Source organism: Budorcas taxicolor, chromosome X (genome assembly GCF_023091745.1).
Source record: "Budorcas taxicolor isolate Tak-1 chromosome X, Takin1.1, whole genome shotgun sequence".
NCBI classification, from domain to species: domain Eukaryota; kingdom Metazoa; phylum Chordata; class Mammalia; order Artiodactyla; family Bovidae; genus Budorcas; species Budorcas taxicolor.
The window spans coordinates 109,165,606-109,192,597 of NC_068935.1; the positions used below are offsets into that span (position 1 = coordinate 109,165,606).

Sequence of the window (26,992 nt, forward strand, 5' to 3'; positions counted from 1 at the left end):
TTCGCGGCGCGGCGAGAAGCGCGCGGAGCTCCGAGGGAGCGAGTCCCCGCGCGCGCGGCGGCTCGGCTGCTTCCCTCCGTGGGAGGTCAGGCTCCCGGCTCTCCGGACCCGCCTGGCGTCCTCGTCTCCCGCGGGGCGGGCCGGCTGCGGCGCCCGGGGCATGGCTTCGGCGGGCAGCGGCATGGAGGAGGTGCGCGTGTCGGTGTTGACCCCGCTGAAGCTGGTCGGGCTGGTGTGCATCTTCCTGGCGCTGTGTCTGGATCTGGGGGCCGTGCTGAGCCCGGCCTGGGTCACGGCCGACCACCAGTACTACCTGTCCCTGTGGGAGTCCTGCCGGAAACCCGCCAGCTTGGACATCTGGCACTGCGAGTCCACGCTCAGCAGCGGTGAGGGCCCGGCGCGCCGCGACCCCTGTCTCCCGCCCCGGACCGCCCTGCGCCCCGCTGCCTGGACGGCTACCTCCTCTACCTCCCAGCCCCCATTCTGTGTCCCCCGACCCTAGTCCGTCCCCTTCATGCTGGCCCTTCGCGGATTCTCGGGCTCCAGCCACCTCCCCGATCCCCACCCCTCCCCGCTCCCCAGTCCGGGTCGCCGAACCTAGTGCGATGCCCCAAGCCCTCTCCTCCGTGGCTATTCCTCTGGCTCTGGAGTAACACGTATGCTATATTGTTATCATTTAAGGCGAGAACCGTGTGGTTGTGTTGAAAATGCAACGCCTTCCACACCCCCGTTAAAAAAAAAAAAAGTAAAAGCGCCCCAACTCCACCGGGATACTGTGGGCTCTCTGCCTTCCCCACTTTCTTCTCTCTAGGAGAAATTTGCCTGAGTTTACCTCTTGGTGCCCGCGTTTCTGTCTGTTGTCTTCCTCTTTATCTGGCTTGTCCCCGATGAGTTTCGGTTTGGATTTTAGTTCCTTAAATTTTTGAGGGATGTGGAAAGTTGGGAGAGGGACAGGCTTTAATTTCCTTTCCTTTTTTGGTGACACAGTCCTTGGTTAAGAGTTGCTCTTCCTTCTTTCCCACTCCAAATGCCTTTTCTGTCCTCCAGATCTTTCTCTTCTGCATGAGGTACTCACGAGATGCCTGGAAAGTTGCGGCTTACTCAGGCAGCACTGGAAGCTGCAAAGGGATGGGGTGGAGGATGGAGAAGGTAGTCCCCGGGGGAGGGGGCCGGCTTTTCTGCTTTACTCTCTCCTTGAGCCCCGGTTGCCTTCCCCTGCACTCCAGTTACGCCCTTAGCAGAAATCTGCCAAAATTCGGATTTCTTCCTGTAAACCGCTATTCCTTGCTAATCTTGATTCTTCAGCTGCTGGTGTCAGTGCAGAGAAAGGGGAATAAAAGAGGACCTGGCTGTGATTTTGCACACCTACACGTGCACCCCTGAGAAACTCATTAAATTCCTTCGTGACAGTTTCATGTCTTCTCTGGGACTGTTTATAAAGCTTTACTGAAAACGTGTCAAGTTCTAGGCAAGTTGAAATAGGAAAGAAAGCCACAAAAATCAGATTTACTTTTGTCTTTCTTTTCTTGTTATAAGGGAAATTAGTTCACTTGTTTTAGTTTCTTCCATAAATTTGATTGTGTTTACAAAAGGCTTTTTTCTTTGATATTACCTCAAAATTTCCATTGAAGGATTTTGTCTTTGTTGCTTAATTCACTGTGGAGGGGACTGGTTGGCAGTGGGAGGTCAACATTTAGGTCTTTTAATTCTTTCAGGCTTGGTTGTTTACAGCTAAAGATAAAATCGGTAAAATGCCTTTCTTCAGTAACCAGGGGATCCAAATAAACTTTGGAGAGAATATCTTTTCTTTCTCTACTCCAGTAGAAATGGAAATTTATGTAGGAATGCCAGCTTCAGCACGTCTCCTTAGCAACGTGAATCTTTTGCCCCTTTCTCACTGTCTCCTGAAATAATAGCCCCCTTATTGCATAAAGACTTTTCAGATAGGTTAGAGAAACGAGCTTCAACTCTCATTTTCTTTTCAGGCCCATATCCTTTTCTCTCGACCAGGAATGTGGGGAATGGGGAGAAGACAGCTCGAGTTTGTTGAGCGTCAGCAGTGTTTGCTAATTTCCTTAATTGCCTCCATACCCACTTATCTCTGCTTTTTTCCTCTCTAAACAAGGAAAAAGGGAGACACAAGCTTAATGCAAATATAGTGATAATAGGACTCTGCAAGGTAAAAATCAGAGACTGGTACAGTTTCTGATTTTTTTCCCCCTCTGAGCCCGTTATTCTATCCTCTTGCAGAAACTCATACTCCAGCATTTATTTCTTTTTTCGTTCCTGAAAATAGTTTTCATCCTAGGAAAAAAGTATACCTCAGAAGCGAACGGGGGTGGTGGAGATGGTTTGGTTGGAGGCTATCTGAAACAAGTTCTTGACTTGCTTTATGTAGTAGCAGTTCGTTTTTCCTCCCCATGGTGGTGGGTGGGGAGGGTGCAGGAGGAAAGGAAACACAATATGGAAAATTGCTCCATCTTGACACTTTACAAAGTCTGTTTTCTTACAGTGTTTGGTGGACTTGAAGCCTCTGTTCACCAGTATTCTGAAACAAGGGGGGAAGCTTGAAGTGAAACGAGCAGTTCTTTCCTTGCCCGTTCCAAAGGGCAGGCAGCTTTTCTCAGTCTGTTTGCTGTGTTGAAAAGCAGAAAGCAGGGAGGGCAATGTCTTCTCTGAAGATTTTAAGAGATCCACTTCATTGTCTCTCGAAATGAATTGCCTCAGGAGGAACCACCAAGGACAGTTTTACTGAAGGCCCTTTACCAGCATCTTCAGGGCTTAATTAAAAACCTTTGTCTTAATTAGAATTAAAACTGCCGTGAAGAGGCAAGCTTGTAAATACAGAAGGGAAATTTCAGGAATGTTTCTACTGATGACAGTATGTCCTACTTAGGCCCAGTTTTTACAGAAACTTTCCTCTCAGCCATTATTTTTACAGGTGCGTTTTTAATTTTGGTACCAAATATGTGTCGTTTACTGCTTATAACCTGTTTTATGGTTTTAAGCAAAAGCAGAACCGTGCCTTTTTTGTCCTGGTGTATTGAAGGTTGCGTCAGCACTTCTAGTATGAACCAGTTGGTGTCGGTCAACCGTAATGCTTTTCTCTGGTGTCCCAATTCTGTTTATGGGGGACTGCCCAGGCATTCATATTTAAGCTATAAATTTCCCAAAAAGACCAGTGAGAAAATGGCTAATAGACTGGCATTCACAGTGAAAACACGAAAAAAAAAAAAAAAAAAGAAAAAGTATGTTAGGAAGTTTAGAATAGGTAGTCCTCATATGGCTGTCGGCCACAGAATTTCTAAGGATGGTTTTCCCCACTTCTGATTTTGGCGGTCTTTTAATACATCTTAAATATTTATTTTAAATGATAGTAATGTTTTAGACATTTGCTTAGTCACATTTGATTTAGATAACTTTTTTCTAGAATATAATTTTTATAGAGTTTCACAGCCATAGCAATTACAAGAGAAATCCTTAGTACAAATAGGATTACTCAGTGTATACAGAATGCTGAGACCCTAAACTTAACTTCAAAAATACTGTATAACCTCTTTGGGTGATTTTATGTTTCTTCTATAAAATTTATAAATACATAGCTATTTCATATAAATCAGATTGCTTTTTTGATGTCTGTGTTACTTATTGACTAAGCAAAATGCAAGTATGTGCAGATGGCCAAATGAACACAATTTACTGAGAGTAATTTTGGAATATAACAAGTGGCAATTATCTATCTTTCTATCCACAAAATACTTGATCAGATAGTTAGTGCCTTTTTCATACAATATTGTTAACATCATCCAGGCACTGCCCTAAAAATAGCTCTATTTGTAACATGAGTCACTGGCAGTTTTGAAATGGCAGTGCACTGTATGCTAATAACAGGTGAATATTATTATTTTCAGTTGACGGGTTCTTTTAAGAGTGCATTGTATGTAGCTTATTTTTTAAAAACTGATATAAAAATCCACTTTAAAAGGCATTATAAGAAAACCTGTCTAAACACCTGCAAATCTTAGAAAACTTGAGGTACAGTGGTTCTGAGTTCAGATGCGTATCATGTATGCATATTTTGAATCCATACTTTAATTGGGAAACTGAATTTCCTTGGAAAACTTCACAATATGATTTACTCCAGGGAAGGTTCAGCTTGTTGCTTGAAATGAGTTGATACTGATGTATGTTTACAAATAGCTTGGCAAGCTGGGGAGGTCATGACAGTTCCTGGCTTCCTAAAAGAGAACAGGACTAGAACAAAAGAATTTATTTAACCTATACGGTGTAGACTGATGGAAAATTATTCAAAGAGCAGCACTTAGCATTGAAACTTTCTTGTTTAATAATCCAGAGAAAACGAAGTATAACATTTCAAGATCCTCATGGTGATTTTCTTTTAAGGTCTCCTAAGATTCTGAAGTTCCCCAGGTTGACTTTTACAAAGGACATTTTAATTTGTGGGCAGATATAATTCCTCTTTTGCTCACAATCATAGAATGATTGTAATCTCCAGGGGGCCATTTAGATCAATCTTTGTAAGCTAAGGGATTTGATGAATATGTGAGCAGCCTGGCCTTTCATAAAACAGTTCAAAACCAAACCAAAACAAACAAAAGCATATTTCAAGCAATAGATTTTGCCTGCTGTCAGGAATAAATTTGAAGAATCACTTTCAAGTTTAATAGTAAGCCAGGGAACCCTGGCATACTGTAGTCCACGGGGTCACAAAGAGTCGGACACAACTTAGTGACTAAACAACAGCCACAACAACAATCCTTTTCATTAATATATCTAGTACTCCACCATTTCCCTAAGTGGGCTTGGTGGTGGTGGTGTTCAGTTGCTAGGTCATGTCCGACTCTTTGAGACCCTATGGACTGCTGCTGCTGCTGCTGCTGCTAAGTCGCTTCAGTTGTGTCCGACTGTGCGACCCCATAGATGGCAGCCCACCAGGCTCCACCGTCCCTGGGATTCTCCAGGCAAGAACACTGAAGTGGGTTGCCATTCCCTTCTCCAATGCATGAAAATGAAAAGTGAAAGTGAAGTCGCTCAGTTGTGTCTGACCCTCAGTGACCCCATGGACTGCAGCCTTCCAGGCTCCTCCATCCATGGGATTTTCCAGGCAAGAGTACTGGAGTGGGGTGCCATTGCCTTCTCCACCCTATGGACTACTGTTCCCAAATAAGTCCCTGGATTATATAACCTGAATATCACAGCAATGTTTGTATGAACTATCCTATATTATAGCATAATCCTGTAAGAGGGCAGAGTAGTGTTGTGAAGAATACATGAGGGAGGCTTTGGATTCAAGCTGCCCTGAACTTGGCCACTTCCCAATTATATGACCTCATAAAACTTACTTAACATCTTCACATGGTTTGCCATGAAGATTAAACATACATACATATGTGCTCATTAGGGTTGCATTTCTTCCTTATTGTATATTCAGAGAAGCAAACCCAAAATGATGTATTCTTTTTCATTAATTGAGGACTTTTTCTTCCTTAGGTGGTAAACTTTTTTTTTTTTCCTCACACCAAATGATTAAGTATGTTGTTCATCTCAAATTTAAATTTTGAAAGGTACGACCCAGCATTTAACAGTGTTCTTGGTTGATCCTAATCACAAAATTATTACCTACTATCGACCTTTTATTCAGTACTATTCCAGGCCAGACATCTCACTTATTCCCAGTATTGAATAAATTTGAAATGTAGGTAATGATACCCCCTATATTATTGAGAAAGTGAAAGTGAAGTGGCTCAGTTGTGTCCAACTCTTTGCGACCCCATGGACTGTGGCCTACCAGGCTCCTCCGTCCATTGAATTTTCCAGGCAAGAAGGCTAGGCATTTTTGTACATTTACCAAGTTCTCAATCAGTGGTAGAGACAGGTTTTTTCCAAGAGTGTTCCAGTTATTACAGCTGGAAAACAAACCACCTCCAAAGTTAGTGGTGTCAAATAACATTTATTTAATAATGTCCATGACTTTGGTGGGTCAGGAATTAAGATAGGGTGTGATGAGGATGCCTTGTTGCTGCTTTTGGATGTCTGGAGCTGGGGCCCAGGGTGATTTGAATGGCTGGAAACTAGAACATGCAGAACTGCAGGATCCTCTTCCCAATAATTTCACAAGGTTTGACACATTGGTGGGAATGGCTGGGAGGCTGGACTCAGCTGGGACTGGTCTGTCTAGCATGGTCTCGGGATAGTTGACTTCTTACAGGATGAGTAGTTTTCCTGAGTGAGAGCAAGGGTTGGAGAAGAACCAGTCTCCTGTCAGAACCAGCCTGGGAAATCAGAGGAGCCATATGTACAGCCCGGATTCCAGGGGAAGAGAACTGGGTTCTATTTCTTGATGGAGCAGTGGCAAGGTCACACTGTAGAAAAGCATGTAGGATAGGAAATATTGTTGGGCCACGTTTGCTAGTCTGACACTAGAGTCTAACTACAAATCTGCCTTCTTTATTGCCTCTGAAGAACAAAGACAACTACATAGCTCCTTTCTTTGAGAAATTTGAATCAACTATATAAATAATATTTGGCTGGGGTGAAAGCTGCCCTCAACCAACACATGGCTTTAATGATTAGTCACCTGTATGGGATTACTCTGGATTTGGAAGGAAATGAACTCAAGAACCTAACCTGCCTACAAACAGACAATGCTTTTCTCTGTCTATATATAAACATCTTAAGTCATTTTTGGTTTATAGTCTCAAAAGGATCAAACTGATTGAGAATGCATGTGTGCATGCTCAGTTGTGTCCGACTCTTTGTGACCCCATGGACTGTAGCCCACCAGGCTCCTCTGTCCACTGAATTCTACAGGCAAGAAAACTGGAGTGGGTTGCCATTCCCTTCTCCAGTGGATCGTCCCTACCCAGGGATCAAACTTGTGTCTCCTGCATTGGCAGGTTGATTCTTTACCACTGAGCTACCTGGGAAGCCCCCATCTGGCTTCCTAATTTGATACTTTATGTTGCATGATAAAATTTTTGCCATTTTAGAAAGTTTTGTATGAGTCTGATGAAATGGTTTGTACATGAGCACTACAGTGTTAAAAAGTTAAAAATTCCAGACAGCAGTTAAATTTTATAGTGCTAGAAAGTTATGAGAGTTGCAGAGGTTTTTTGTTTGCTTGTTTTTTTATTATTTTAATAACATGATTCTTTTGATAATTGCCCATATGTTGAATCACAGAATCATACCACATTTGGACTAGAAAAGATTTTTTAAAATAATCTTGCCCAATTGAATTTATTGCATAGATAAAAAAAAATGAGTTGAGACAAAATATTAAAGACTCAATAGAGAGATTGTACTTAGCCATAGTATTTTTGCAGGATGGGTTTTGAAAATTTCCAGTGATATTGCAGATAGCTATCTCTAGGTGTGTGAAGGATTGTTGACTACCATCATGTATGGAAGGGCTTCCCAGGTGGCACCAGGGGTGAAGAACCCTTCTGCCTACATAGGATACATAAGAGATACAGGTTTGATCCTTGGGTCAGGAAGATCCGCTGGAGGTGGAAATGACAACCCATTCCAGTATTCTTGCCTGGAGAATCCCATGGACAGAAGAACCTGGGAGGCTACAGACCATGGGGTCGCAAAGGGTGGAACACAACTGAACCGACTTAGCACACACAGCACATCATGTATGGAGCTTTGGATGAAGTTAAGGATTACTGTGAAATAGGTATCTACTTTTTACAAGATTATTTATCATCCAAGATTTCATTTTCCTATGGAATTTAAAGAGTTTTCAAGTAGACTCATACATGTTTATTATCATCATGTTTATTTATTATCATCAAATTTTACAGTTGGTGTGGCTAGTCCTTAAAAATCAACAAAAAATTATTTTTCTTTAAATTTCTCCACGATCGTCTACGTTAAAACAACTACTTAATTTTAAGTTGAAAACAACTTCCAAAAAAGCCTTTGGAAGCCAGCCATGCAAGTTTCTTAAATTGACTATATGCAAATAAATTTTACTAGATCAACTTATTACTGCATTCTGGTTTTATTTTTTTTAAAGATACACTTACTTATCAAGTGACAGGTTTTTCCTTAAGCAGAATTTCATCCTCACATGCCAAAGGTCATGGACAGTTAAATCTTAACAGTCTTTTCAAAGTATTGGATCATCTCCCTTGAAAATTAGACAAGGACACCTTCTTTACCCTTTTTTGCTGCTATATTTGTTTGGGAAGTTTGAGACATTAGTAGACCATCAATTTTCTGTTCTATTGTAGTGTTGCTTTTGGCACCAAAGACTCTCATTAATAAAACAATAACCCCAACAAAAATGAAGCATCCATGGTTCCCAGAAAACCAGGAAAAAATATATCTAGATTATTTTGTCTCTAACAGCTTATTAACTGTTGTGAGATTTTAAATGATAGTTTAATGAGCCATTTTTTCAAGATAATGTCACATATCTTGATTCTGTCTTTATAAAATATATGTGTTAGGCAAAACGATGATACAGAATAGAAGTTAGGACCCCAAGTCACATAGTCTCTATGCATGAAAAAGCACACCCACGAAAGAACTCAAATTTCCATCGAAGGATTTTTCTGTCATGTTTTAAGGTCCTTAAACCAAATGTTCATTGTCATGCATAGCACTTTGTGAATGCAACCTGTAGTCTATTCCTAGCACTAAGAGGTGACTTAAAGAGAGAAATGTCCAGAGAGGGTCTTTCCTATGTCCTCTTATGTATCCAAGGAGTTAACTTCGTTGAAACATATTCATTGATTTCCTAGCAGGGAGTGGGCTTTGTCCTGGTACAAAGTCAACCAGTCTTTCTGGTGGTGAGAGCAAGGTGATTAATGAAACAAACGGCTTCTTTTAAACAAGTTGATGAAATAATATAAATGGACGAAGTAGTATGAAGGAGAAAATAAATATAAATTCACCTTTTGCAGGGGGACAAAGAAGGGCCCTCATCTAAAGAAGCTTGTTGATAGGGAACTGGTGGGAGCACTAGCTTGCCAAACTTGTTCCTCCATATTTACTAGGGGCGTCTTAATACTGATCGTGGGTGACTGGCTGGCTGTCTTCCATCTGCTCTTTGATTATTATTAGCTACACTAAACCCATCACAAAAGCTTTTTAGTTGCTTAGAGGCAGGTCACCCACTCTTAGTCTTGGCATGGGTTTTCTTTTTGTTGTTTTTCCAAATAATGAAGTTATTCAAATTGTAACTTTCTTAGGTTTTTTCCAAAGAATGGAGAAGGAACAATCTTTGATGTAACAAACACATCACAAGTTTATGTACTATGATTAGTAATTACTGTTGAGAAATACCAATACCCATTAGTTAATATTAGTTACCATCAAATGCAGATGTAAGCTTTCTGATATAATACTTGGTAAGAAACAGCAGTCATTAGCAGTAACGGTGTCTTTCTTTCTTGTCTAAATATTGAAACATACTCTAATAGTAGGGTTTCTGCTAAGCACAATGGTTTGCTAAGTATACAGTGGTTTTATTTGGGGGAAAAACACCATATGTTATGGTGTTTAGATGATAAATCATATTTCTGCCAAATTCTGTGAAGCAGCTGAAGTGCCCCTTTATAAAGAAAGAAGAATGTGTGTTCATCAAGCATCAACACAAAACAACTCAAATGTCTTGAACGTAACTGTCACATATTGAAAATTGATAGCCTGTTTGACACTCTTAGACCACCAGAATTACCACCAAAATGTTAGTAAAATTGACCTGTACTTTGGTCATTAGAATTGTTGTATTATATATTTTGATGGTTACTTGGGGTCATTTATGTGTTTAAAATCAGGTGGGTACTGTACTTTTGACCCATTTTTTTAATCCAAAGATGGGCCTAAAGAGTAAGACTTAAATCGTATTGTTGCCAACTTGATTAACATGAGTTTCAAAGTAGGTGCTTCTTTCTGGTGTTCCACTTAACTTTCTGCAGCCCGCTGCACAGTGTCTAACCTCTGTCATTTTATGAAAGACACAGAGTTATTGGCCATAAATATTTGTTTGCACGTGAAGAATGTTAGTTTTGATGTTAGTTGTTTGAGAAAAGAGATGGTCCTTTTAATTTTTGAAGTTAGAATCCAGACTCTTCTTTTGGCTGCCTTTGTTTGTATCTCATGGAACAGTGGAAAATTAATGCAATGCTGATGGATTTAGGTCAGAATGCAACTTAGCCAAGAAAACAAAGTTTAAAGTCCCTCAGTAATGGTTCTGGTTTTCCATTTCATCGGCCAAATGTAGACTAAACTTTAGAGAGAACTTCTGGATAACTTGTGAGGCAGTGTCAAGATCATAGGAAAGAATACTCGTCTAGGTTGAAGACTGATTTTTATTGCACTTACAGATACCATTTTGGTTAATATTCTTTTGCAGAATTCAAAGGTAAGTATATAAGTGCCTGTCTGGCAAATTTGAATGTAATTATAAAAGTTATTAAAATCAATATTTTACTTTGTGATGAGAATTATAGGAATAGTGAGAATCGTGCATTAAAACATTAGAATACACTTGGGGAAGTACTACCCAGTCCAGCTGTGGGAGCTGAATTTATAAGAGTAAAAATCTGTTTCTTCATTACTTTTTAATTATATCTAATTTGCTAAAGAAGTGACAGTTGTGTGCGCAGGGATTTACATATGTAGAACTCATCTTAGCGTATAAACAATACCTACAGAATTAAATAAATTAGCCAGTGTTTGATGAGGTAAAGGTTTTGAAATGAGACAGGTGGAGGAAAGCTTTAGGCACTGGTGTGGTACACTGACCTTGGCTCAAAGAGTGTGGAAAATGTATTATCATTTAGATTTTGCCTTTCCCGAAAATCGGAAGTAAATTTTGACCATGAATTCCCCAAGGGAATGTGAAGTCTCCAATTTGGCAGCTGTAATGTGGCCCATAGAATTTTCATAATGCAGTAGCAATTTCAGGCCAGTCTTATGTATTAGACTGTTAAGTAAGTCAGCACAATTCTGCAGAATACTAAAGCATTTATAGACATTGGAGGCTCTGGCACCAGCTAATAAAAATACCTTGAAAGAGGATTTGAATTTAATTCCTGAGTTGCATATTAATGTTGGACTTGATGTTATGATATAAGTGCCCAATTTTTATTCTCTTACTACAAAGGAACTTATAACATTGTGTGTGTATTATATATATATATATATATATATTTATTTATTATGTTTTCCTTTTTATTTTCTGTTAGAGAAAGCTCTCATAGGGAAGTGCATACTTACCTGAAGCCTTGGCTTTTGTAGGTGCAGTGCCAGTGCCTCCAGTGTGTCACTGTGTCAGTTTTGCCAAAATACTCTTAGGTGGAACTACAACCTGAAATGGCAGCCTCATTTCAGGTTGTATTTCCATTTCCAAAACATCCCTTCCAGCCTGTTTGAGACCTAACCAGTTTATGGACCAAGGCTGTACATTATTTCCTCAAAACCGATTATCACTTATTCTCTCAGGTGTTAGAAACCAGACTCAGATTTCAAATCAGCTGGCCTGACATTGAACAATGACCAATTTTAATTGAACAGAGCACTGCAGTTTGTGAAACAGTATTATGGCCACTGATGTTCTGCAGAGCTGGTTTATGTTCACTGCTCCACTACAGTATCAGTTTATCATTTACAGAAATGTATAAAACTAATGCAGAGTAATAAATCTCTAAGGACTCTTAACGCTTCATCTGATTAAATACTGTGGGGGCTATAAAATTGGGGAACTAAGATTGATACAGAAATTAACCAATTATGAGAACTTAAAATAGATGATTTTTTTGAAGAAATGGAGCTAAAAATTGAGAATTTTATGATATTTTGTAGATACTGAATGTGGGATAGCAAGTATTTGTGGCACGTAAACCTTCTCATGGAAAAAGCAATTCGCATAGAGATTTTTGGTCATTTATTATGCTATTAATGTAAAATTGCCCAGTCCTATAGTATATAACAAAACATTTTATATGTATATATCCTTATTAAATCTACATTTGCTAGATAAGTAAGTATATATCTTTGTAAACAGGAATCCCAGCCTATTAATTAATGGCCATTAGTAGTTATCTGTAAAAGTATTTTGGATTTGTTTTATTCCCCATTTCCTAGTTTTGTTCAGTAAGAAAGAGGAAAGTGGTATCAGACCAATCTACATAGTCCTGACTTTATCTATGAGGCAGGTCCTAATATTTGGACAATGGATTCTGTTGCTATTTGCTGAAAGCGACACTAGTGCTAAACCTTGAAAACTGCCCTGAGCCTGCTTAACTATGGTAGCCGTATCAAACCACTTTTTCAACCTATTGATTGATACTCAGCTGGTCAGTGAGTTAAAGCTTTGGTCCTGGGCAACCTGCCTGAGTGGTTCATTCCGAATGGTTATAGTGACAACAATCCCCAAACTTGGCACTGTTCACCAGGGATCCAATCTCGGAACTGCAGTCTCAGCCTCAGCTTCTGGCCAGGACATATGTGGCCCAATTCTAGTCTAGTCTCTCTCGGAAAATAAAAATGACTTTTCTGCCTGAGCCGGTATAACTATGGTTGTGGCCCAAAGGGAAGGGTAGCAATATCACAAGAGTGGAGATGCTGGTGATTGGTGCTCTTTTTTCACTGTGTCTGAAGTGACTTTCTCATTAGCTACAGCCTCAATACTCGAAGTGAATATAGGACATATAGAAGAAAATCAGAACTGGTTGTATTCATCTGTTTTTAAAACTATTTCCTGTGCTGTAAGAGGTTCTCTTCCTAATTAGGTTCTAGTCCCTTTTAATACTTCTTATTCCTCTCGTAGTTTTTCTTGCACTTTATTGGCTTCCCATATGAAATAAAGTATTACTGTGTTAAGGAAATTGAACGTTATGTGAGATTAGGATTGTTTTGCAGTAATCTGTTGCTATGCTGGATAAGCACCACTTTGTACTCCTGTACTAGTCCGTTTATCAGATTGACTTCATTTTGAAATTATTATGTCTGAGAGGCCTAGAAGAAAGTTTAGCATTTTAAAATGATACACAGGCATAGACCAGAGGTCAGTAAACTATAGTCTGAGGGTCAGAACCAGCCTCCCACTTGTTTTTGTAGATACAGTTTTCTTGGCACAACCATGCTCGTTTATTTACATACTGTCTTGGGCTGCTTTCACACACACAGTGTGGTAGAGTTGAGTAGTTCTAACAGAGGCCATGACCTGCAAAGCCGAAAATATTTAATATCTGGTCCTTTATAGGGGAAAGTTGGCCAGTTTTTTTCCTTAGTCTTGTTTTTTACAAAATGCAAATAAATAACATATTTTAACTATATGAGGATATTTAAAGTAGAGAAAAGTGATCAAAATTCCTGTTTTATTTCGGATCGGATTGAAAATTAGAAATAGTCAAATGTATGGCAATTTATGCCTTTGGGGCTATTTGAAAGAGCTTATCAGAAAAAGGCAATCTGTTGTGCTTATATTTTTAAGATATTTTTAAAGTGAGTGAATAGTTAGTTGTATCTTGATTTAAACAAAATTGATAGTTTCAAAATTCTTATTTATTTAAAATAAATTGGAGAAAGTTACTAAAAGCAATAATATTTTATGAAAATAATATTCCAGCAAGAAAATTGCCTCTTAAAGTCTCCAGGGATTTGATTGATGTCTGGGTAGATTGATGTTATTATTTTCTTTGTACCTCAAACTCTTGGATAATCATGAAAATTTGATTTATTATTCAGAAATTTCAACTTTCAACTTTTCAGAAGGAATTCTCCTATGTTAAAGTACAATAAAATAATGCTATGAGTAAACTTTTTCAAAGAAATTTAGAGACTTCCAAATATAAAAACTATTATTATTATGATTATTATGATTTTATTCAAAGCTACATGATGCTTTTATGGAACAATAGCAACAACAACAACAAAAAACCCATAGTATGGCTATCCTTTTAAACTTTAATTAAAATGCTTTTGTTTGAAGTTATATTGCTTTGTTACAAATAGATGGCATAAAAAATGCTCTGCACTTTCTGGTGATTCATCTTTATATTTTAAGGAGTGTGGATTTGTTCTATTTTCCCCTTGTTTGTTTGTTTCTTGAACGCTGTGCAAGTTCTAGTTCACTGGCAGCTATATATCCAGAATTTATTAGGAGGAGAGGATATGGAAGAGGATGCTTGAGGCAGGGTTATGTAAGTGTAAATAAAAGAAGTAAATCTTAGGGCACTGTAGGTTTCTCTACTTGCCCCATATCCTGCAGTGGCAAAGGGTGCACTTTGTAAGCTTTCTGGAGGGATAATTTCAAAGTGCAGCATCAAAATATCATGAGTTCCTGACTTTAGATAGACTGTATTGCAATTTAACCGTGGATTAAAGTCTATTTTTCTTTCTTGCACATACATTAAGGTGAGGGTCAGAAGAGGAACTTCCAAACAAATCCCACAGAAGAATGTTCACCGTATCATTTTCTATGATGCTTCCTAAGCTGAGTGGTGCTTTTATATATTCACTCTACTTAGAAAACATTCTACCCTTGTAAAATGGAAAATGGGCCAGTTTTCTGTCATACTTATTCTAAATCTCTATTTTATAAGAAGTGACAAATACATTTCAGCGAGGTCTATGTTTCATTCAGGGCATGGTAGACTCTTAAGTATCTGTGTACAGAGGCCTGCATGTAGTAAGTGGTCAGTATATGCTTACTGTTAATATGTATGAATGAAGAAAGGAGCCAGGGAGCCATTTAGAGTCCATTCTGGCACCTTGGGAATACTGATTTTCAGAAACCATCCCTACGGTGGTAAATATAACAGTAAGATTAGAATGAAAGGAAATAGAGGAGGAAAAAACAAACAACAAATCTTCCTGATGCTAATTTGCTGGGGGAGTTGTTTTCATGAGGGGGGAGAGAAAGGCAAATAAAAAGTTGGGAGGTGGGGGTTTAGTGCAAAGGAAGGATTTCTAAAAGAACAGCAAAAAAAAAAAAAAAAGTACTACAACCACTGCAACAGCATGGATGAGAATCAGAGACATAAAAGCCAGACACAAAATAAATATCACGGAGTTAAAAGCCAGACATAAAAGAGTTGATAGCATTTACATAAAGTTTAAGAACAATCAAATTGAATACACAAATAATGTTGGTTTGTCGCCCAGGTGGGAGGGTGATTATTGACTGTGGAGGGGCACAAAAGAACCTTCTGGGTGGTAGAAATGTTTTATGTCTTAATCTGGATGGTGTTTACATGAGTGTATACATAAAATTCATCAAGTTCCCTACTTTCTGTACTTAATGATTTGTGCACGTTATAGCTCAATAGAAAATTTAATAATAATGAAAATAGGTTGTAGAAGGGGCATCACATTTAGTCTGAATCCTTAATAGAATCCTTGGAAGAAAAGCATGGCAAACCCATGGTCTAAAAACTGCTTAGCTTAACATAGGAGACTTCTGAATAAGGACATTTATAGTAATTTTTGTTGCAAAACATTTCAAATCCCAAAGGATGTTTAGTATGCAGTAAAATCGCATCTATTTAGCTGTAGCAAGGTGACTGCTGCTGAGCATAGTTTACTGCTTTAAAAAAGCAATGCTTTTCTTTTTTTCTTTGCAGACTGGCAGATTGCTACTCTGGCTTTACTCTTGGGTGGTGCTGCCATCATTCTCATTGCATTCCTGGTGGGTTTGATTTCCATCTGCGTGGGATCTCGAAGGCGCTTCTATAGACCTGTTGCTGTCATGCTTTTTGCAGCAGGTAAATATGTTCATTACTTTCAAACCAGTATTAAAGTTTCATGAACCTTTCTACCATCTTCCCCTCTCATGAAGAAGCAATATGTGGTTGCTATATTTACCTACAGGTTGAGAGGCATTTGTTATATTTTACGGTAAATTGGCTAAAGCTTATCATAGTGTCAGTTTTCAGTGTATTAAAGCATTTCACATAACACAGTGGCAATTTCTAAAATTCTAACTAAAACGTGAATAAATAGTGTCTCTTGCTAGGGCTCTTGCTTTAGGAATTGCAGCAGGTGTATTTACCAATAGTCTTTCTTCACATCTAATATTTTTTGCTTCCTTTTACTGCCCCCATTGATGATCTTAATGTTATCTTTTTTTCCTGACATAAAGCTGCAAAAGAGAAATCCAATATGTGTCCCCTTAAAGGTACACATCTGTTCTGAAATAAACACAGTTATACTGAAAAATCATGATGTATAACATGAACCATCAGGCATTTCAGTTGTGTGAGGTCAATGGCATATTCATTTAGCAACCATCTTTCTATGAAGCACAGCTTGGATCAACCCAGGTAAAATGAAAGTTTTACTAAAAGTCAGGGGGCTGTTTAGAAAAGGGGCTTATAAGGCTAAAAGCCCAGCACATTATTTGATATGGGTTTAATTTTCATTTATAAGAATCTCCTTAAATATTCTTAAAAATGATTCCAGCTGAAATATTCTTGTGGTACCTTCAATTTACCCTATCAGTCATAGCTTATTTGAAGACTGCAAAATAAGCCTCTGTGACTCTCAATAATGAAGACACTGACAGAACCATCTAGCCTGTTAGATGGATTTTTTAAAGCTGTTTAAAGATGGGGATAGCTGAAATTTCTCAGGATTTGAAGGGTCATTGGATCTAAAAGTATAAAATCAGAAGTGTTCTGCTGCCCCCTGCTGTTTGTGTTCATTGTCTTATACCCATGAGGACTTGTCAAAATGCAAAGGTCATAAAAAACAAACCTCCACAGGACTGAAAGAATGTAGAAAAAGATCGAGTTAAAATCTCTTAAGTGACTTGCTCAAAATCACATAGTAGTTACTGGTGGACCTGGGGCTAGGAAGCTACTGAATCTTAAACTGGTGATTCATTCATTCACTGTTTATTTGGTGCCTGTTATGGACTGTTCATTGTATTGTGGCACCTATAAAACTGGCTAAATAGCATGGCAGATACTGTCTAATAGAGTAGAAAACACTATTACAAAAAATATTTTGAATTCTTAGGCAGATACCACAATATCATTATTTTGTTGATCTCATGTGTAGTAAAGTTCTCTATTGTGAACACCATGAAGATTCTCCTAAAGATTCTACCACTCTTCTCCACTTCATTTCCAGTTCATGGATTTACCAAGACTCTTTTTCCTATTATTAGAATGAAATAAAGTATATATTTTAATTGTAGCATAAGTTTATCTTTGTAGCTAGGATTTATTAACATAGTGATAAGAGAGTCGATCATAATAGAATTATTTGATAAATTGTTCTGAAATGATATGATTCTTTAAAATGAATTATGTTTTGAACAATTTTTAGAATACTCATATGTTTCTGATTTATGAAGATTTTAGAGGCATGGTAGGCATTCTGTTGTAAATATCCAGTATTATTGTGTTACTTAGTTACCATCCCATTTAGCCTTTAACTTACCCCATAATGGCATATGCAGAAACTATAAAGAAGTCTGTTATTTAATGTACCTATTATAAACATTCTTACAGAAATAGCTAGAAGTTCCAATTTTTTCCTCAGAAGTTCTATATTTTTTTCCACTTATAGCAAAATTTATGAAAATGTGAAAGTTAAGTACTGGTTGTAGCAGAAAACATTGTAAATGAACAGAAGTTAAAGGTAATGGATTTGGTAAAAAAGTTTTTGCTTTAGCTTTCGCTGCCACAAATATTAGTAAATTATAAAATAGTAAGACAAAGTCCTACAGCAGTATTCATATGTTATTCTACGTGCTGAGACCTAAAATGATCATTATACTGCTACATTTTGAAAATGTACACGTGCTGAAATTTAATTTTACTCATTCTCTTTTGAGACTGTGCTTATAGAAGCTTTCTTTGAAATACCCATTAGTTTAGTGCTCGCTTTGCATATAAGCAAGGTAAAACTTACTGTTTATTTGAAACATGTAATGGAAAGGTTTCTCTCTCCCATCTGCAAAAGCTATGAAAGTTGCCTGTAGCTGATTTCTGGAAAAGATATTTATTACACATAATAATGCATTTATAATTTGGGTGTTAAGATTAACAAAGTTGGAAAATCTGCCTATTTGAAACAATACTAGCTAAAATCACAGTTGTTTATCTTGCTTGCTTCTTATGAAACATACTTAACTCTAGTGGTTGGCTTGTCTCACCAGTTCAGTGATTCTTTGCAAACGTGTATTTGGGGCTATTTTCCCTTTTTACTCATTGTGGTCTGCTTGAAAATGGTTTGTGTTTCTCTGCTTTTCTCACAACGTTTTCTTCTGCAAATAATATTAAGCCTTTTCTTGGTATTCACACACATAGGGAATGATATTTACCTCAACAAAGAAGTAATTCTTTTTTTTTTTTTTTTTGCTTCTGCTAAGACATGCAGTACATAAAGTCAAAACAGACATAGCACTACCACTTGGAAACATCTCTACACAGAACTGTATCATGAATTCAGTACCATGCAGTGCCTGGTACTCTGGGGCACTCAGTAAATAGTTGAATGAATGATGGAAAAAATCATTGAGGTGTGTGGCTTATAATCTGATAGGAAAAGACAGGCATGAAAACAACTAGCTAACTGTAGTTTTTCTTAATCCATTGCTCTCTTGGGAATTTATGAAGCAGCAAGATTCTTGTGACCACAGATTTAAGACCAAGACAGCTCAGAAAAGTAATAGTTTGGAAACTATTTTTCATATATTCATTTTTCATTCATTTAACAAATATATGATGGGTGCCTATAGTATGCACCTCCACTATCCTGGCCTTAGATACTGTACTCTTAAAGGTTTTTACTAAAGCTGGTGATTAAGTCTTATAAACACAGGGAAACAAATTGTAAAGGTTTTTGATCTTCTCTTTTTCTCTGAGGTTCTTGGTTTAGGGTGGGCTTGCACCTGCTTGAATAATGGCTAGAAGAGCTAAGAGCTAGTCATTGCTGCAGCCCATCTGAATCATCTGTGTTCTGCAACTCTTCCACTTTTTGGTCCTACAAATTTAGAGTTCAGAATAATATATTATTTATAATAATAATGTTGATAATGATAATAATTAACTGGGCACCTACCTGCTAGACCCATGGCACATTCCTGTCTCTGCTATAACAGTCTTACTGCTGCTGCTACTGCTAAGTTGCTTCAGTCGTGTCCGACTCTGTGCAACCCCATAGATGGCAGCCCACCAGGCTCCCCCGTCCCTGGGATTCTCCAGGCAAGAACACTGGAGTGGGTTGCCATTTCCTTCTCCAATGCATGAAAGTGAAAAGTGAAAGTGAAGTCGCTCAGTCGTGTCCGACTCTTAGCGACCCCATGGACTGCAGCCTTCCAGGCTCCTCCGCCCATGGGATTTTCCAGGCAAGAGTACTGGAGTGGGGTGCCATTGCCTTCTCCCATAACAGTCTTAAGATTAGGTATTTATTTTCTCCATATTATCAGTGGAAAAGCAGGATCAGAAGGGTTAAGTAATTCTCTGGAGTTGTCCAACTAATAAGTCACAGAGCCAGGGTTTCAATTCAGGGTATCACTCTGACTTGAGAGCCCAAGTGAAGTTTCACAAGTCATCTGTTTTGGGGTATGTGTAACACATAGAAAAACAGGAGCTGAATCAGCCTTAAATTTTTCAATTCAGCTGTCAACTGTGTACTGTGGTTGGAGTCCATCTTATAACTCACGTTATTCCATCTTCTTGGGAGCAATACCTGAAGGACAGCAGCAACTGTTATAAAGTGTTCTAAAGATCACAGACTAATCAGTACAGCATGACTGAAGCCTGGTACATCATGAAAACTGTGCACATGTCCAGTACAGTTGACTTATAGCGTGTTTATTTTTTGTGTAATTGACAGTGACAGATAATGCATGGTGAGATTCTGATACCTGACTTCTAGTTCTCACTGAAAACTTAGTGAAATGAGAAGGGTTGCCTTTTTCTGGCCCCCTTTTTATTGTCTGGTTTTGTGAATCTTTTTAGGCCCTGCCCCACTGGGAGTTAGAATGTTTCCTTCCCCGTATCCCGTGCACCCCCTGCCCATGGCCTTTAAGACAAGTTGCAGAAAATTGGGAGTCCCCACTAACTGTATTGTTAAGGATGTTTCCTTTCTTTTTTTGATGCAGGAAGCCTCCTGTAAATGATTGCTTATGCAGGATGGGGATTTTTTTTGGGGGGTGGATCCTGCACCTGCTTTCCATCTCTGACTAAAGGCTTGTGTTTTGCAGCCCTTCATGCTATCCTATCAGGAGCAGTGAGATGGCTGGAGGTATCTCAAGTCTAGATTTTGACAGACAAATCAGTGTCCAGCTTATATTTCAAACTAAAAAGGAGTTCTTCCATTCACAGATCTTTATCCATATCAAACTACCCTTTTATTAGAACAATTTACAGTATCACCACCAATAATTCATTTTATATGTACTGCTTACCTTGAAGTAGTAACAGATTAAATTAAAAGGGAAGAAATTGATAGCTTCTTGTTAACCTTTCCTGTGTAAATGCTTTTTATTTTTCAAATGATTGTTTCCCTTATGCAAATTTGACTTGGCTGGATAGTCCAATCCATTCTGCATTTAAATTATGTTCTAAATATGTAGCTTTTTTTTTTTAATACACCACCATTACTGCCTTAGTTGAGAGAATATCTCTTCCTCAAGTGGAACATCTCAGTTCCCAAATTTGAATCTCCCTCTAATTTGTTTTATTTTTCTGTTTACTTAAAACTGTTTATGTGAGTCCTTCCTTTCCCTTTCCTAGAATCCAGTTACTCAGTTTTTCTTTTATAGTCTTTCTTTCCCTGACCTTTCCCACTGACATTACCTAATAATCACTTTGCACAGGTATCCATGCCCAGACTCACCTCCTAGGGGCCTGTTCTTCTCCAGTTTCCTCCCCATTTAGTCTGTCTTGCACACAAACACATGAGGTATAATTCTGAAATACAAATCTGGTCTTATCATTTGCTCTTTTGCACTTGATATGAGTCAAGTGCAAGTACTTAATCTGGGAGGTAAAAGAGCAAATATGAAAAATGAGACAGGGAAGAGAAGGCAGCCAATAAACAGTACATTATCAAACCAGTTGTCACTGTAAGCACATGGAGCTTCATCTGCCTGGAAAAATTCTGGAAACCAGTGCAGAACATGCCCTTCAGAGTTACCTCACTGGAAGGACTAGGGAATTGGAGTATTTATAAACCAAATTTTGATAGTCATTGGTAAGGGGTGTTGATGATGATGATGGGGCAACAGTAGTGTTAATTTCCCAGAACACTGTGTCTGCCCCACAGTCAGACAAAGTAGCTTTAGTGGCCTGAGGAAAAGTTGGGCAAAGAAGTGTAGGTGCTGACAGTTGGAAGTCAGGCTGACATGTAGCGGAATGATGAGAATGAGAGTATATGGATAGGGTACCAACAGCATCTATAGTTCAAATAACCTCTGAGATGTCTCCCTATAGAAACCAGTCTTATTATTTTTTATGACACACTAAGCCTTTTATAGTCTAAACCAAACACTTCCATGTGACTGTACCCTTCATTCTATCCATGTGAATTTTCTATAGGCACACCCTCTTGTATCTAAGCTTTATGGCAAGCTGTCTTTTCTTCCTAGAGGTCTTTTCATCTTTCTCTTCAAGAACAAGTTCAAATAGTGCTTCATCTCTGAAGTCCTCCCTTCTTTCTCCAGGCAGAAGTGGTACTTGGAGTACCATTAGAGCTCAATAAACGTGATGAATGGATTATAAGTGAATGTGCCTCTACTACTACTGTTGAATGCATTTGTTTGTATCTGTGTGTCTGTATCCACGATAGGGTATGAAATATCAAAGGACATGGGCCATGTCTTATCTGTCTTATCCCTTTCACCTAGAATACAGTGGGCGTCCAATAAATATTTGTTGAAATATTGAAATATCCCCATGTTAGAAAACATTGACTATTTCAATATTGAGTGTTTTGAATAGTGCAGTATAGAAAACATTGAAAAATATCCCCTTAAAGAAAACTAGAAATAACATAAGAACCTTTGAGTTCTTGTCTTGTTTCTGTCTGCACAATTTCATGGCTGGTAGTTTTGTTGCTTTTCCAAAAAGTAGGGTGAGGGGATAAAATGAACCTCAAATTCCCTTCAAATTCTAAAATGCTACACAACTTTACTTTATGCCTCCGAGATAGAGCATAGAAAATACCACGACCAGCATCTGTTATGTTTCATTGGTTGGTGGTAGAGTATGGTGGCATTTTCTTGAGTTCTGGACTCTAGACTTACTTGTTTTTTCCTTTGCAGCTCACCAAAAGTCAAGGAGACATTTTAACCTGCATCTGTATATTGTATTAAATGAAGAAAATCATTTACAAATGCAGGCTTATATTTTTTTCTCAGTTTTGCATTACACACATTTTTCTCAGTGATTCCAAAGAGAGTAAAAATAATTAAGAAGCATAAAGCATTTTAGGGTCATTTTCATGTGGCAAACAACACAATAAAATTCTGTCTCTAAGAAAGCTGCTCAGAAGAGTGGAGGAGGCCAGTGAAGCATAATGGAGTTGTATTTTTATTTTTCCCACTAGAGGGAAACTATATCTTTGTATTATACCATGGAGGCCAAATATTTGCTAAATAAAACACATTGAAATGAATATTAAAAGCAGGCTAGGTAAACATCTCACTCCACGGACTGACTGACTGACAAGCAGTATAATCGTTTTAAAATATAATTCAGACCAGTTATTACTTCTCTGCTCACACTCCTCTTGGAGCTGCTCATCACATTTAGAACAAAATCCAGACCCCTGACCATGGTTCACAAGACCACTCCTGAATGGCCTTCTGGCTGTCTTTTCCATCTCATCTCATGCCGTCCCCTTCCTTGCCCTCTGTACTGCTGTACTATATCTGCAGCATCCTTACTGATATTCCACTATACATAATGTGCTCCTTCATTTGTTAACTGCCTGTGCCCTCTACCCAGGATCACTCACCTCCTACTGTATTGACCTGCACCCCTCACTTCATTCAGGTCTGACTTCTAATGACTCCTCCCCAGAGAGGCCTTCTTCAGGTCTCATCAAAAGAGCAGCCTGCAGCTCTCTGTGTTGCGTTCTTGCTTTCTTGTATCATCACGTCTGTTAGCAATACCTGCCATATTTTGTACTTCTTTACTAATAATGGACTGCCTAACCATGAGGGTAGCAACTTGTGTTACCAGTGCCTTAAACTGCATCACTTTAGAAACATTCATGTATTTGTTGAATGAGTAAATGAATTTTACTATCCCTAATTCACGTTTATATTTCAATCATATCCTGGCAGGATCAGTCATGATTTGATTAGTGACCAGAGTATAGAAACCAAAGGAGAAAAATGCTTTTTTTTTCTTTTTAACTTAGTAATTTTGAAATATTTTTGCCTGTATTTCACAGTTGATACTAATTGACTTCTTGTTAATTTTAAGACATTTAAAACATGCAAGCACCGTTTCCCTCACAAAGGCAGAGACCTAGCTGAATGTTTTAAAATTAATACACATTTAGCACTTACTGGCTGGAAACAGAAGTGTAGATTATATAATATGCTGTTAGTTGTTCTAACAATGACTTAAAACTTTTTCTGAGATTTTAACTATAAACAAAGTGTGATTTCTATTTTGAATGTTGAGATATTCTCCTTTTATATGGACCTATTTATCTATCCACCCTCAGTAGTAAGGACTTCCCAGGTGGTTCAGTGGTAAAGAATCTGCCTGTCAAGCAGGAGACACAGGTTCAATCCCTGGGTCAGGATCAAATTAAATATTAAATATGTAGTAAATTTAGTATATTTACTCATTTAGTAAATGAGTAAAATTCATTTACTCATTCAACAAATACTCATTCAACAAATGAGTAAAATTCATTTACTCAAATTCAACAAATTTACAAATATGTAGTAAATTTAGTATATTTACTCATTTAGTAAATGAGTAAAATTCATTTACTCATTTAGTAAATGAGTAAAATTCATTTACTCATTCAAAAAATGTTTCTAAAGTGATGCGATTTAAGGCATTGGTAACACAAGTTGCTACCCTCATGGTTAGGCAGTCCATTATTAGTAAAGAAGTACAAAATATGGCAGGTGTTGCTAAGAGATGTGATAATACGAGAAAGCAAGAACACAAGAAGGAAGGAAATGGCAACCTGCTCCAGTATTCTTGCCTGGAAAATCCTATGGACAGAAGAGCCTGGTGGGCTCCAGTCCATGGGGTTGCAAAAGAGTTAGACATAACTTACTGACTAAATGGCAAACAGCTTAATAGTAATGTGGAAATATGGTAGGCCAGTGCTGGCACACAGGAGTGTTGAGCTACATAGCAAAAATGTTTGGAATTCTTGTATCTGGTTTCAGAAAGGTCTCGTCACTCCAAGTCTGAGCCTTATCGAAAGTAATGATTTTGAGGAATCATGCCCTCATGAGTCTTCTGTATTTCATCAGTTTTATGCCAGAGACAGATGACTGTTATGTAGACTTTCTAGGAACATTAATCACATTGGTAATAATAATATTTTACAGGTACTGAGAATAGATGAGAGTAGATTTTATAGCACAAAATTCCAGTTTAATTAGACATGCTATCCATCCTGCTGCTCTTTTTAAAAAAATGTAATAAACTGATTCATTTTTTACTTTTTCAAAGTTTATTCTTGCCTCCTACACATTATTCACATTTTTGTTGTTGCATTTTGGAATTTATGGTATTTTTAAGATGAGTTAAATAAGAATCATTTTAACCCAGAATTTATGTCATATATTAGGGATGGGCAAACTTTTTTTTATAAAGGGCCAGATAGTAAATACTTCTGGCTTTGCGGGCCACATGGTTTCTGTTGCATCCATTCAACTCTGCCATGTTAGTATGGACAGTACATAAATGAATGTGCCTGTGTTCCAGTACAGTTTTTTTTTCAAAAATAAATAGCAGACCAGATTTGGTAGTTTGCCAACCCATGTCACATACTACTGTATCTCAGAGTTTTCAGGGAGAAGGTTGTCTCTTTCTTGAGAGTGGGAGCCATCATATAGTAGAGATGCATCTATAAGGCAGATGCATCCCGTAAATTCTTGTTAAATTGATTGAAATAAAAGAGAAATTATGTAGCAGTTGTAATGTTACATATAAGAGAAGGTTATGATTTTGAATGGAGGATATCCTGTCTTGTGTAATCCAGCGTCTCTCATACAAATATTTTACTAAGTATGACTCATCACATTTCCCTGTTAGCCCTGACTCAGAACTAAGATTTAACTAAGAAGTAAGAGCTAAGTTTTGTGTCCTATTGTGATAGACATCATTAGCTTAGGTTTTCTAGTTTGATTATGTTCTGTGCCTTCAGAGACTTTATCCTTTTTTGAAAATAAGTGAGGTGTAAATATATAAATGTCGTCTGTTATATCTAATAGGGTATGTTATGAGTTGGTGTGGCTTCTTGACAAAGATGACTTTTGAACCCATTTTAAGAGATGAGAGGTATAAACTAGATGAGAAGAAAAGAATAAAAATAGTCAGTAATATAAGTAAGGACATCAAGGTAGGATTTTCTCGAGTGTTGGGCTGAGTTAGATGATACTGAGAAGTGACAACAACAAAAGTACATCTTGAATCACAAGTATACCGGTTTAATCAGTACAAATGAACTGAGATTCCCCAATTTCTCAAGAGTATAAATAAATAACAGAGGTTTTTAGCTGGTATTCGGGGTCACTATTCTTGGGAAGCTATTTACAAGTTTTATATTGTAAAACAGTTTACCTAAACTAGTACTACTTGCCATAATAGTGATAATTATATGTGTTTGTAAACTGAGAATCACTACTTTGTATGTTCATATAAATTAGTATATTACACTATTTCATCAAATACTATTATAGTAATTTGCTAATTATTAATAGAGTAATCCTTACTGTACTACTGTACTGTGAAGTAGTGTTAAACAGAAAAAGTTGTCAGTATTTTAAAGAATACCATCTAGAATAAGCAATGCTTCAAATTTTTTGACTTTTTTATTTGATTAAAGTGTAATTCTCATACATATGTATATTTGTATATCATTTTATTTCCTGTAAATAATATTTTCCTAATTTTGATTTGTTTTTCTTCTTTCAGTTGTTTTACAGGTTTGCAGCCTGGTTCTTTACCCAATCAAGTTCATTGAAACTGTGAGCTTGAAAATTTACCATGAGTTCAACTGGGGTTATGGCCTGGCCTGGGGTGCAACTATATTTTCATTTGGGGGTGCCATCCTTTATTGCCTGAACCCTAAGAACTACGAAGACTATTACTAGAACCAATAGTCTCAAATTAAAAAAAAAAAAATCAACCATCCAACAAAAGGATTACGTCTGCATTTTTTCTAATTCATCATTTTCTAAAACACTTGCGGAGCATCAAAGAGTTTGCTCAGTTGATTTAATATCTTTTGCCTTTTGGCTGTCAACATCATAACCAGCTTTTACATCCATTTTAGGGACCTGCACAAATTAAGAGAGCTGATTAGACATAGGCAAATGCTGCAAACTTCCAATATATTCATGTCACTTTTCTTGACAAGTGAAGGGTCTATATGACAGCAACCATTGTGAGAAACTAGTTGGAATGAGAAATGCCTGAATTTCCTATTGCCTGCAGGGGAACAGCTGGCATAAACAACATTTAGAAGTTCCTTTGCGCTGACAAGGATTCCACTGTTAGAGTCCTTATTGCCTGCTTATCCCATCCAGTGACTACATTGGTTATTTGCTTGAGTGAACTCTTGAAAAGTAAACTTCCCTTCAGCATCTAATGGGGGTTCTGAATGTAACTGGGTTAATAATATATATTCCACCTACGTTTTAATGGGAGGTTATGCTTTGGCAATAAGCATCTCGCTGGGAAGGGAGTCAAGATTTGGAGACGTGCATTTCATTATGTGGTTAGAAATTGTGCCTCAGCCATATCTAGAATGAGGAAAAATTGAGAATCTTTATTTTCCCTGGGGCAAC

The 26,992-nt window shown here is 37.8% G+C and overlaps 1 protein-coding gene across 1 annotated transcript; it reads left to right on the plus strand.

Annotated features, from left to right (window-relative positions):
- Positions 1–26,992, plus strand: TMEM47 (transmembrane protein 47). Its single transcript, XM_052663610.1, has 3 exons — positions 1–386; positions 15,606–15,746; positions 26,118–26,992. The coding sequence occupies exons 1-3, from the start codon at positions 161–163 to the stop codon at positions 26,294–26,296; spliced, it is 546 nt and encodes a 181-aa protein (XP_052519570.1). The 5' UTR covers positions 1–160; the 3' UTR covers positions 26,297–26,992.

Coding starts and splice junctions, on each gene's coding strand:
- TMEM47 (XM_052663610.1), top strand. CDS start 161: ATGGCTTCGGCGGGCAGCGGCATGGAGGAGGTGCGCGTGTCGGTGTTG. Junction 387..15,605: donor CGAGTCCACGCTCAGCAGCG/GTGAGGGCCCGG, acceptor TTTTCTTTGCAG/ACTGGCAGATTGCTACTCTG. Junction 15,747..26,117: donor TGTCATGCTTTTTGCAGCAG/GTAAATATGTTC, acceptor TTCTTCTTTCAG/TTGTTTTACAGGTTTGCAGC.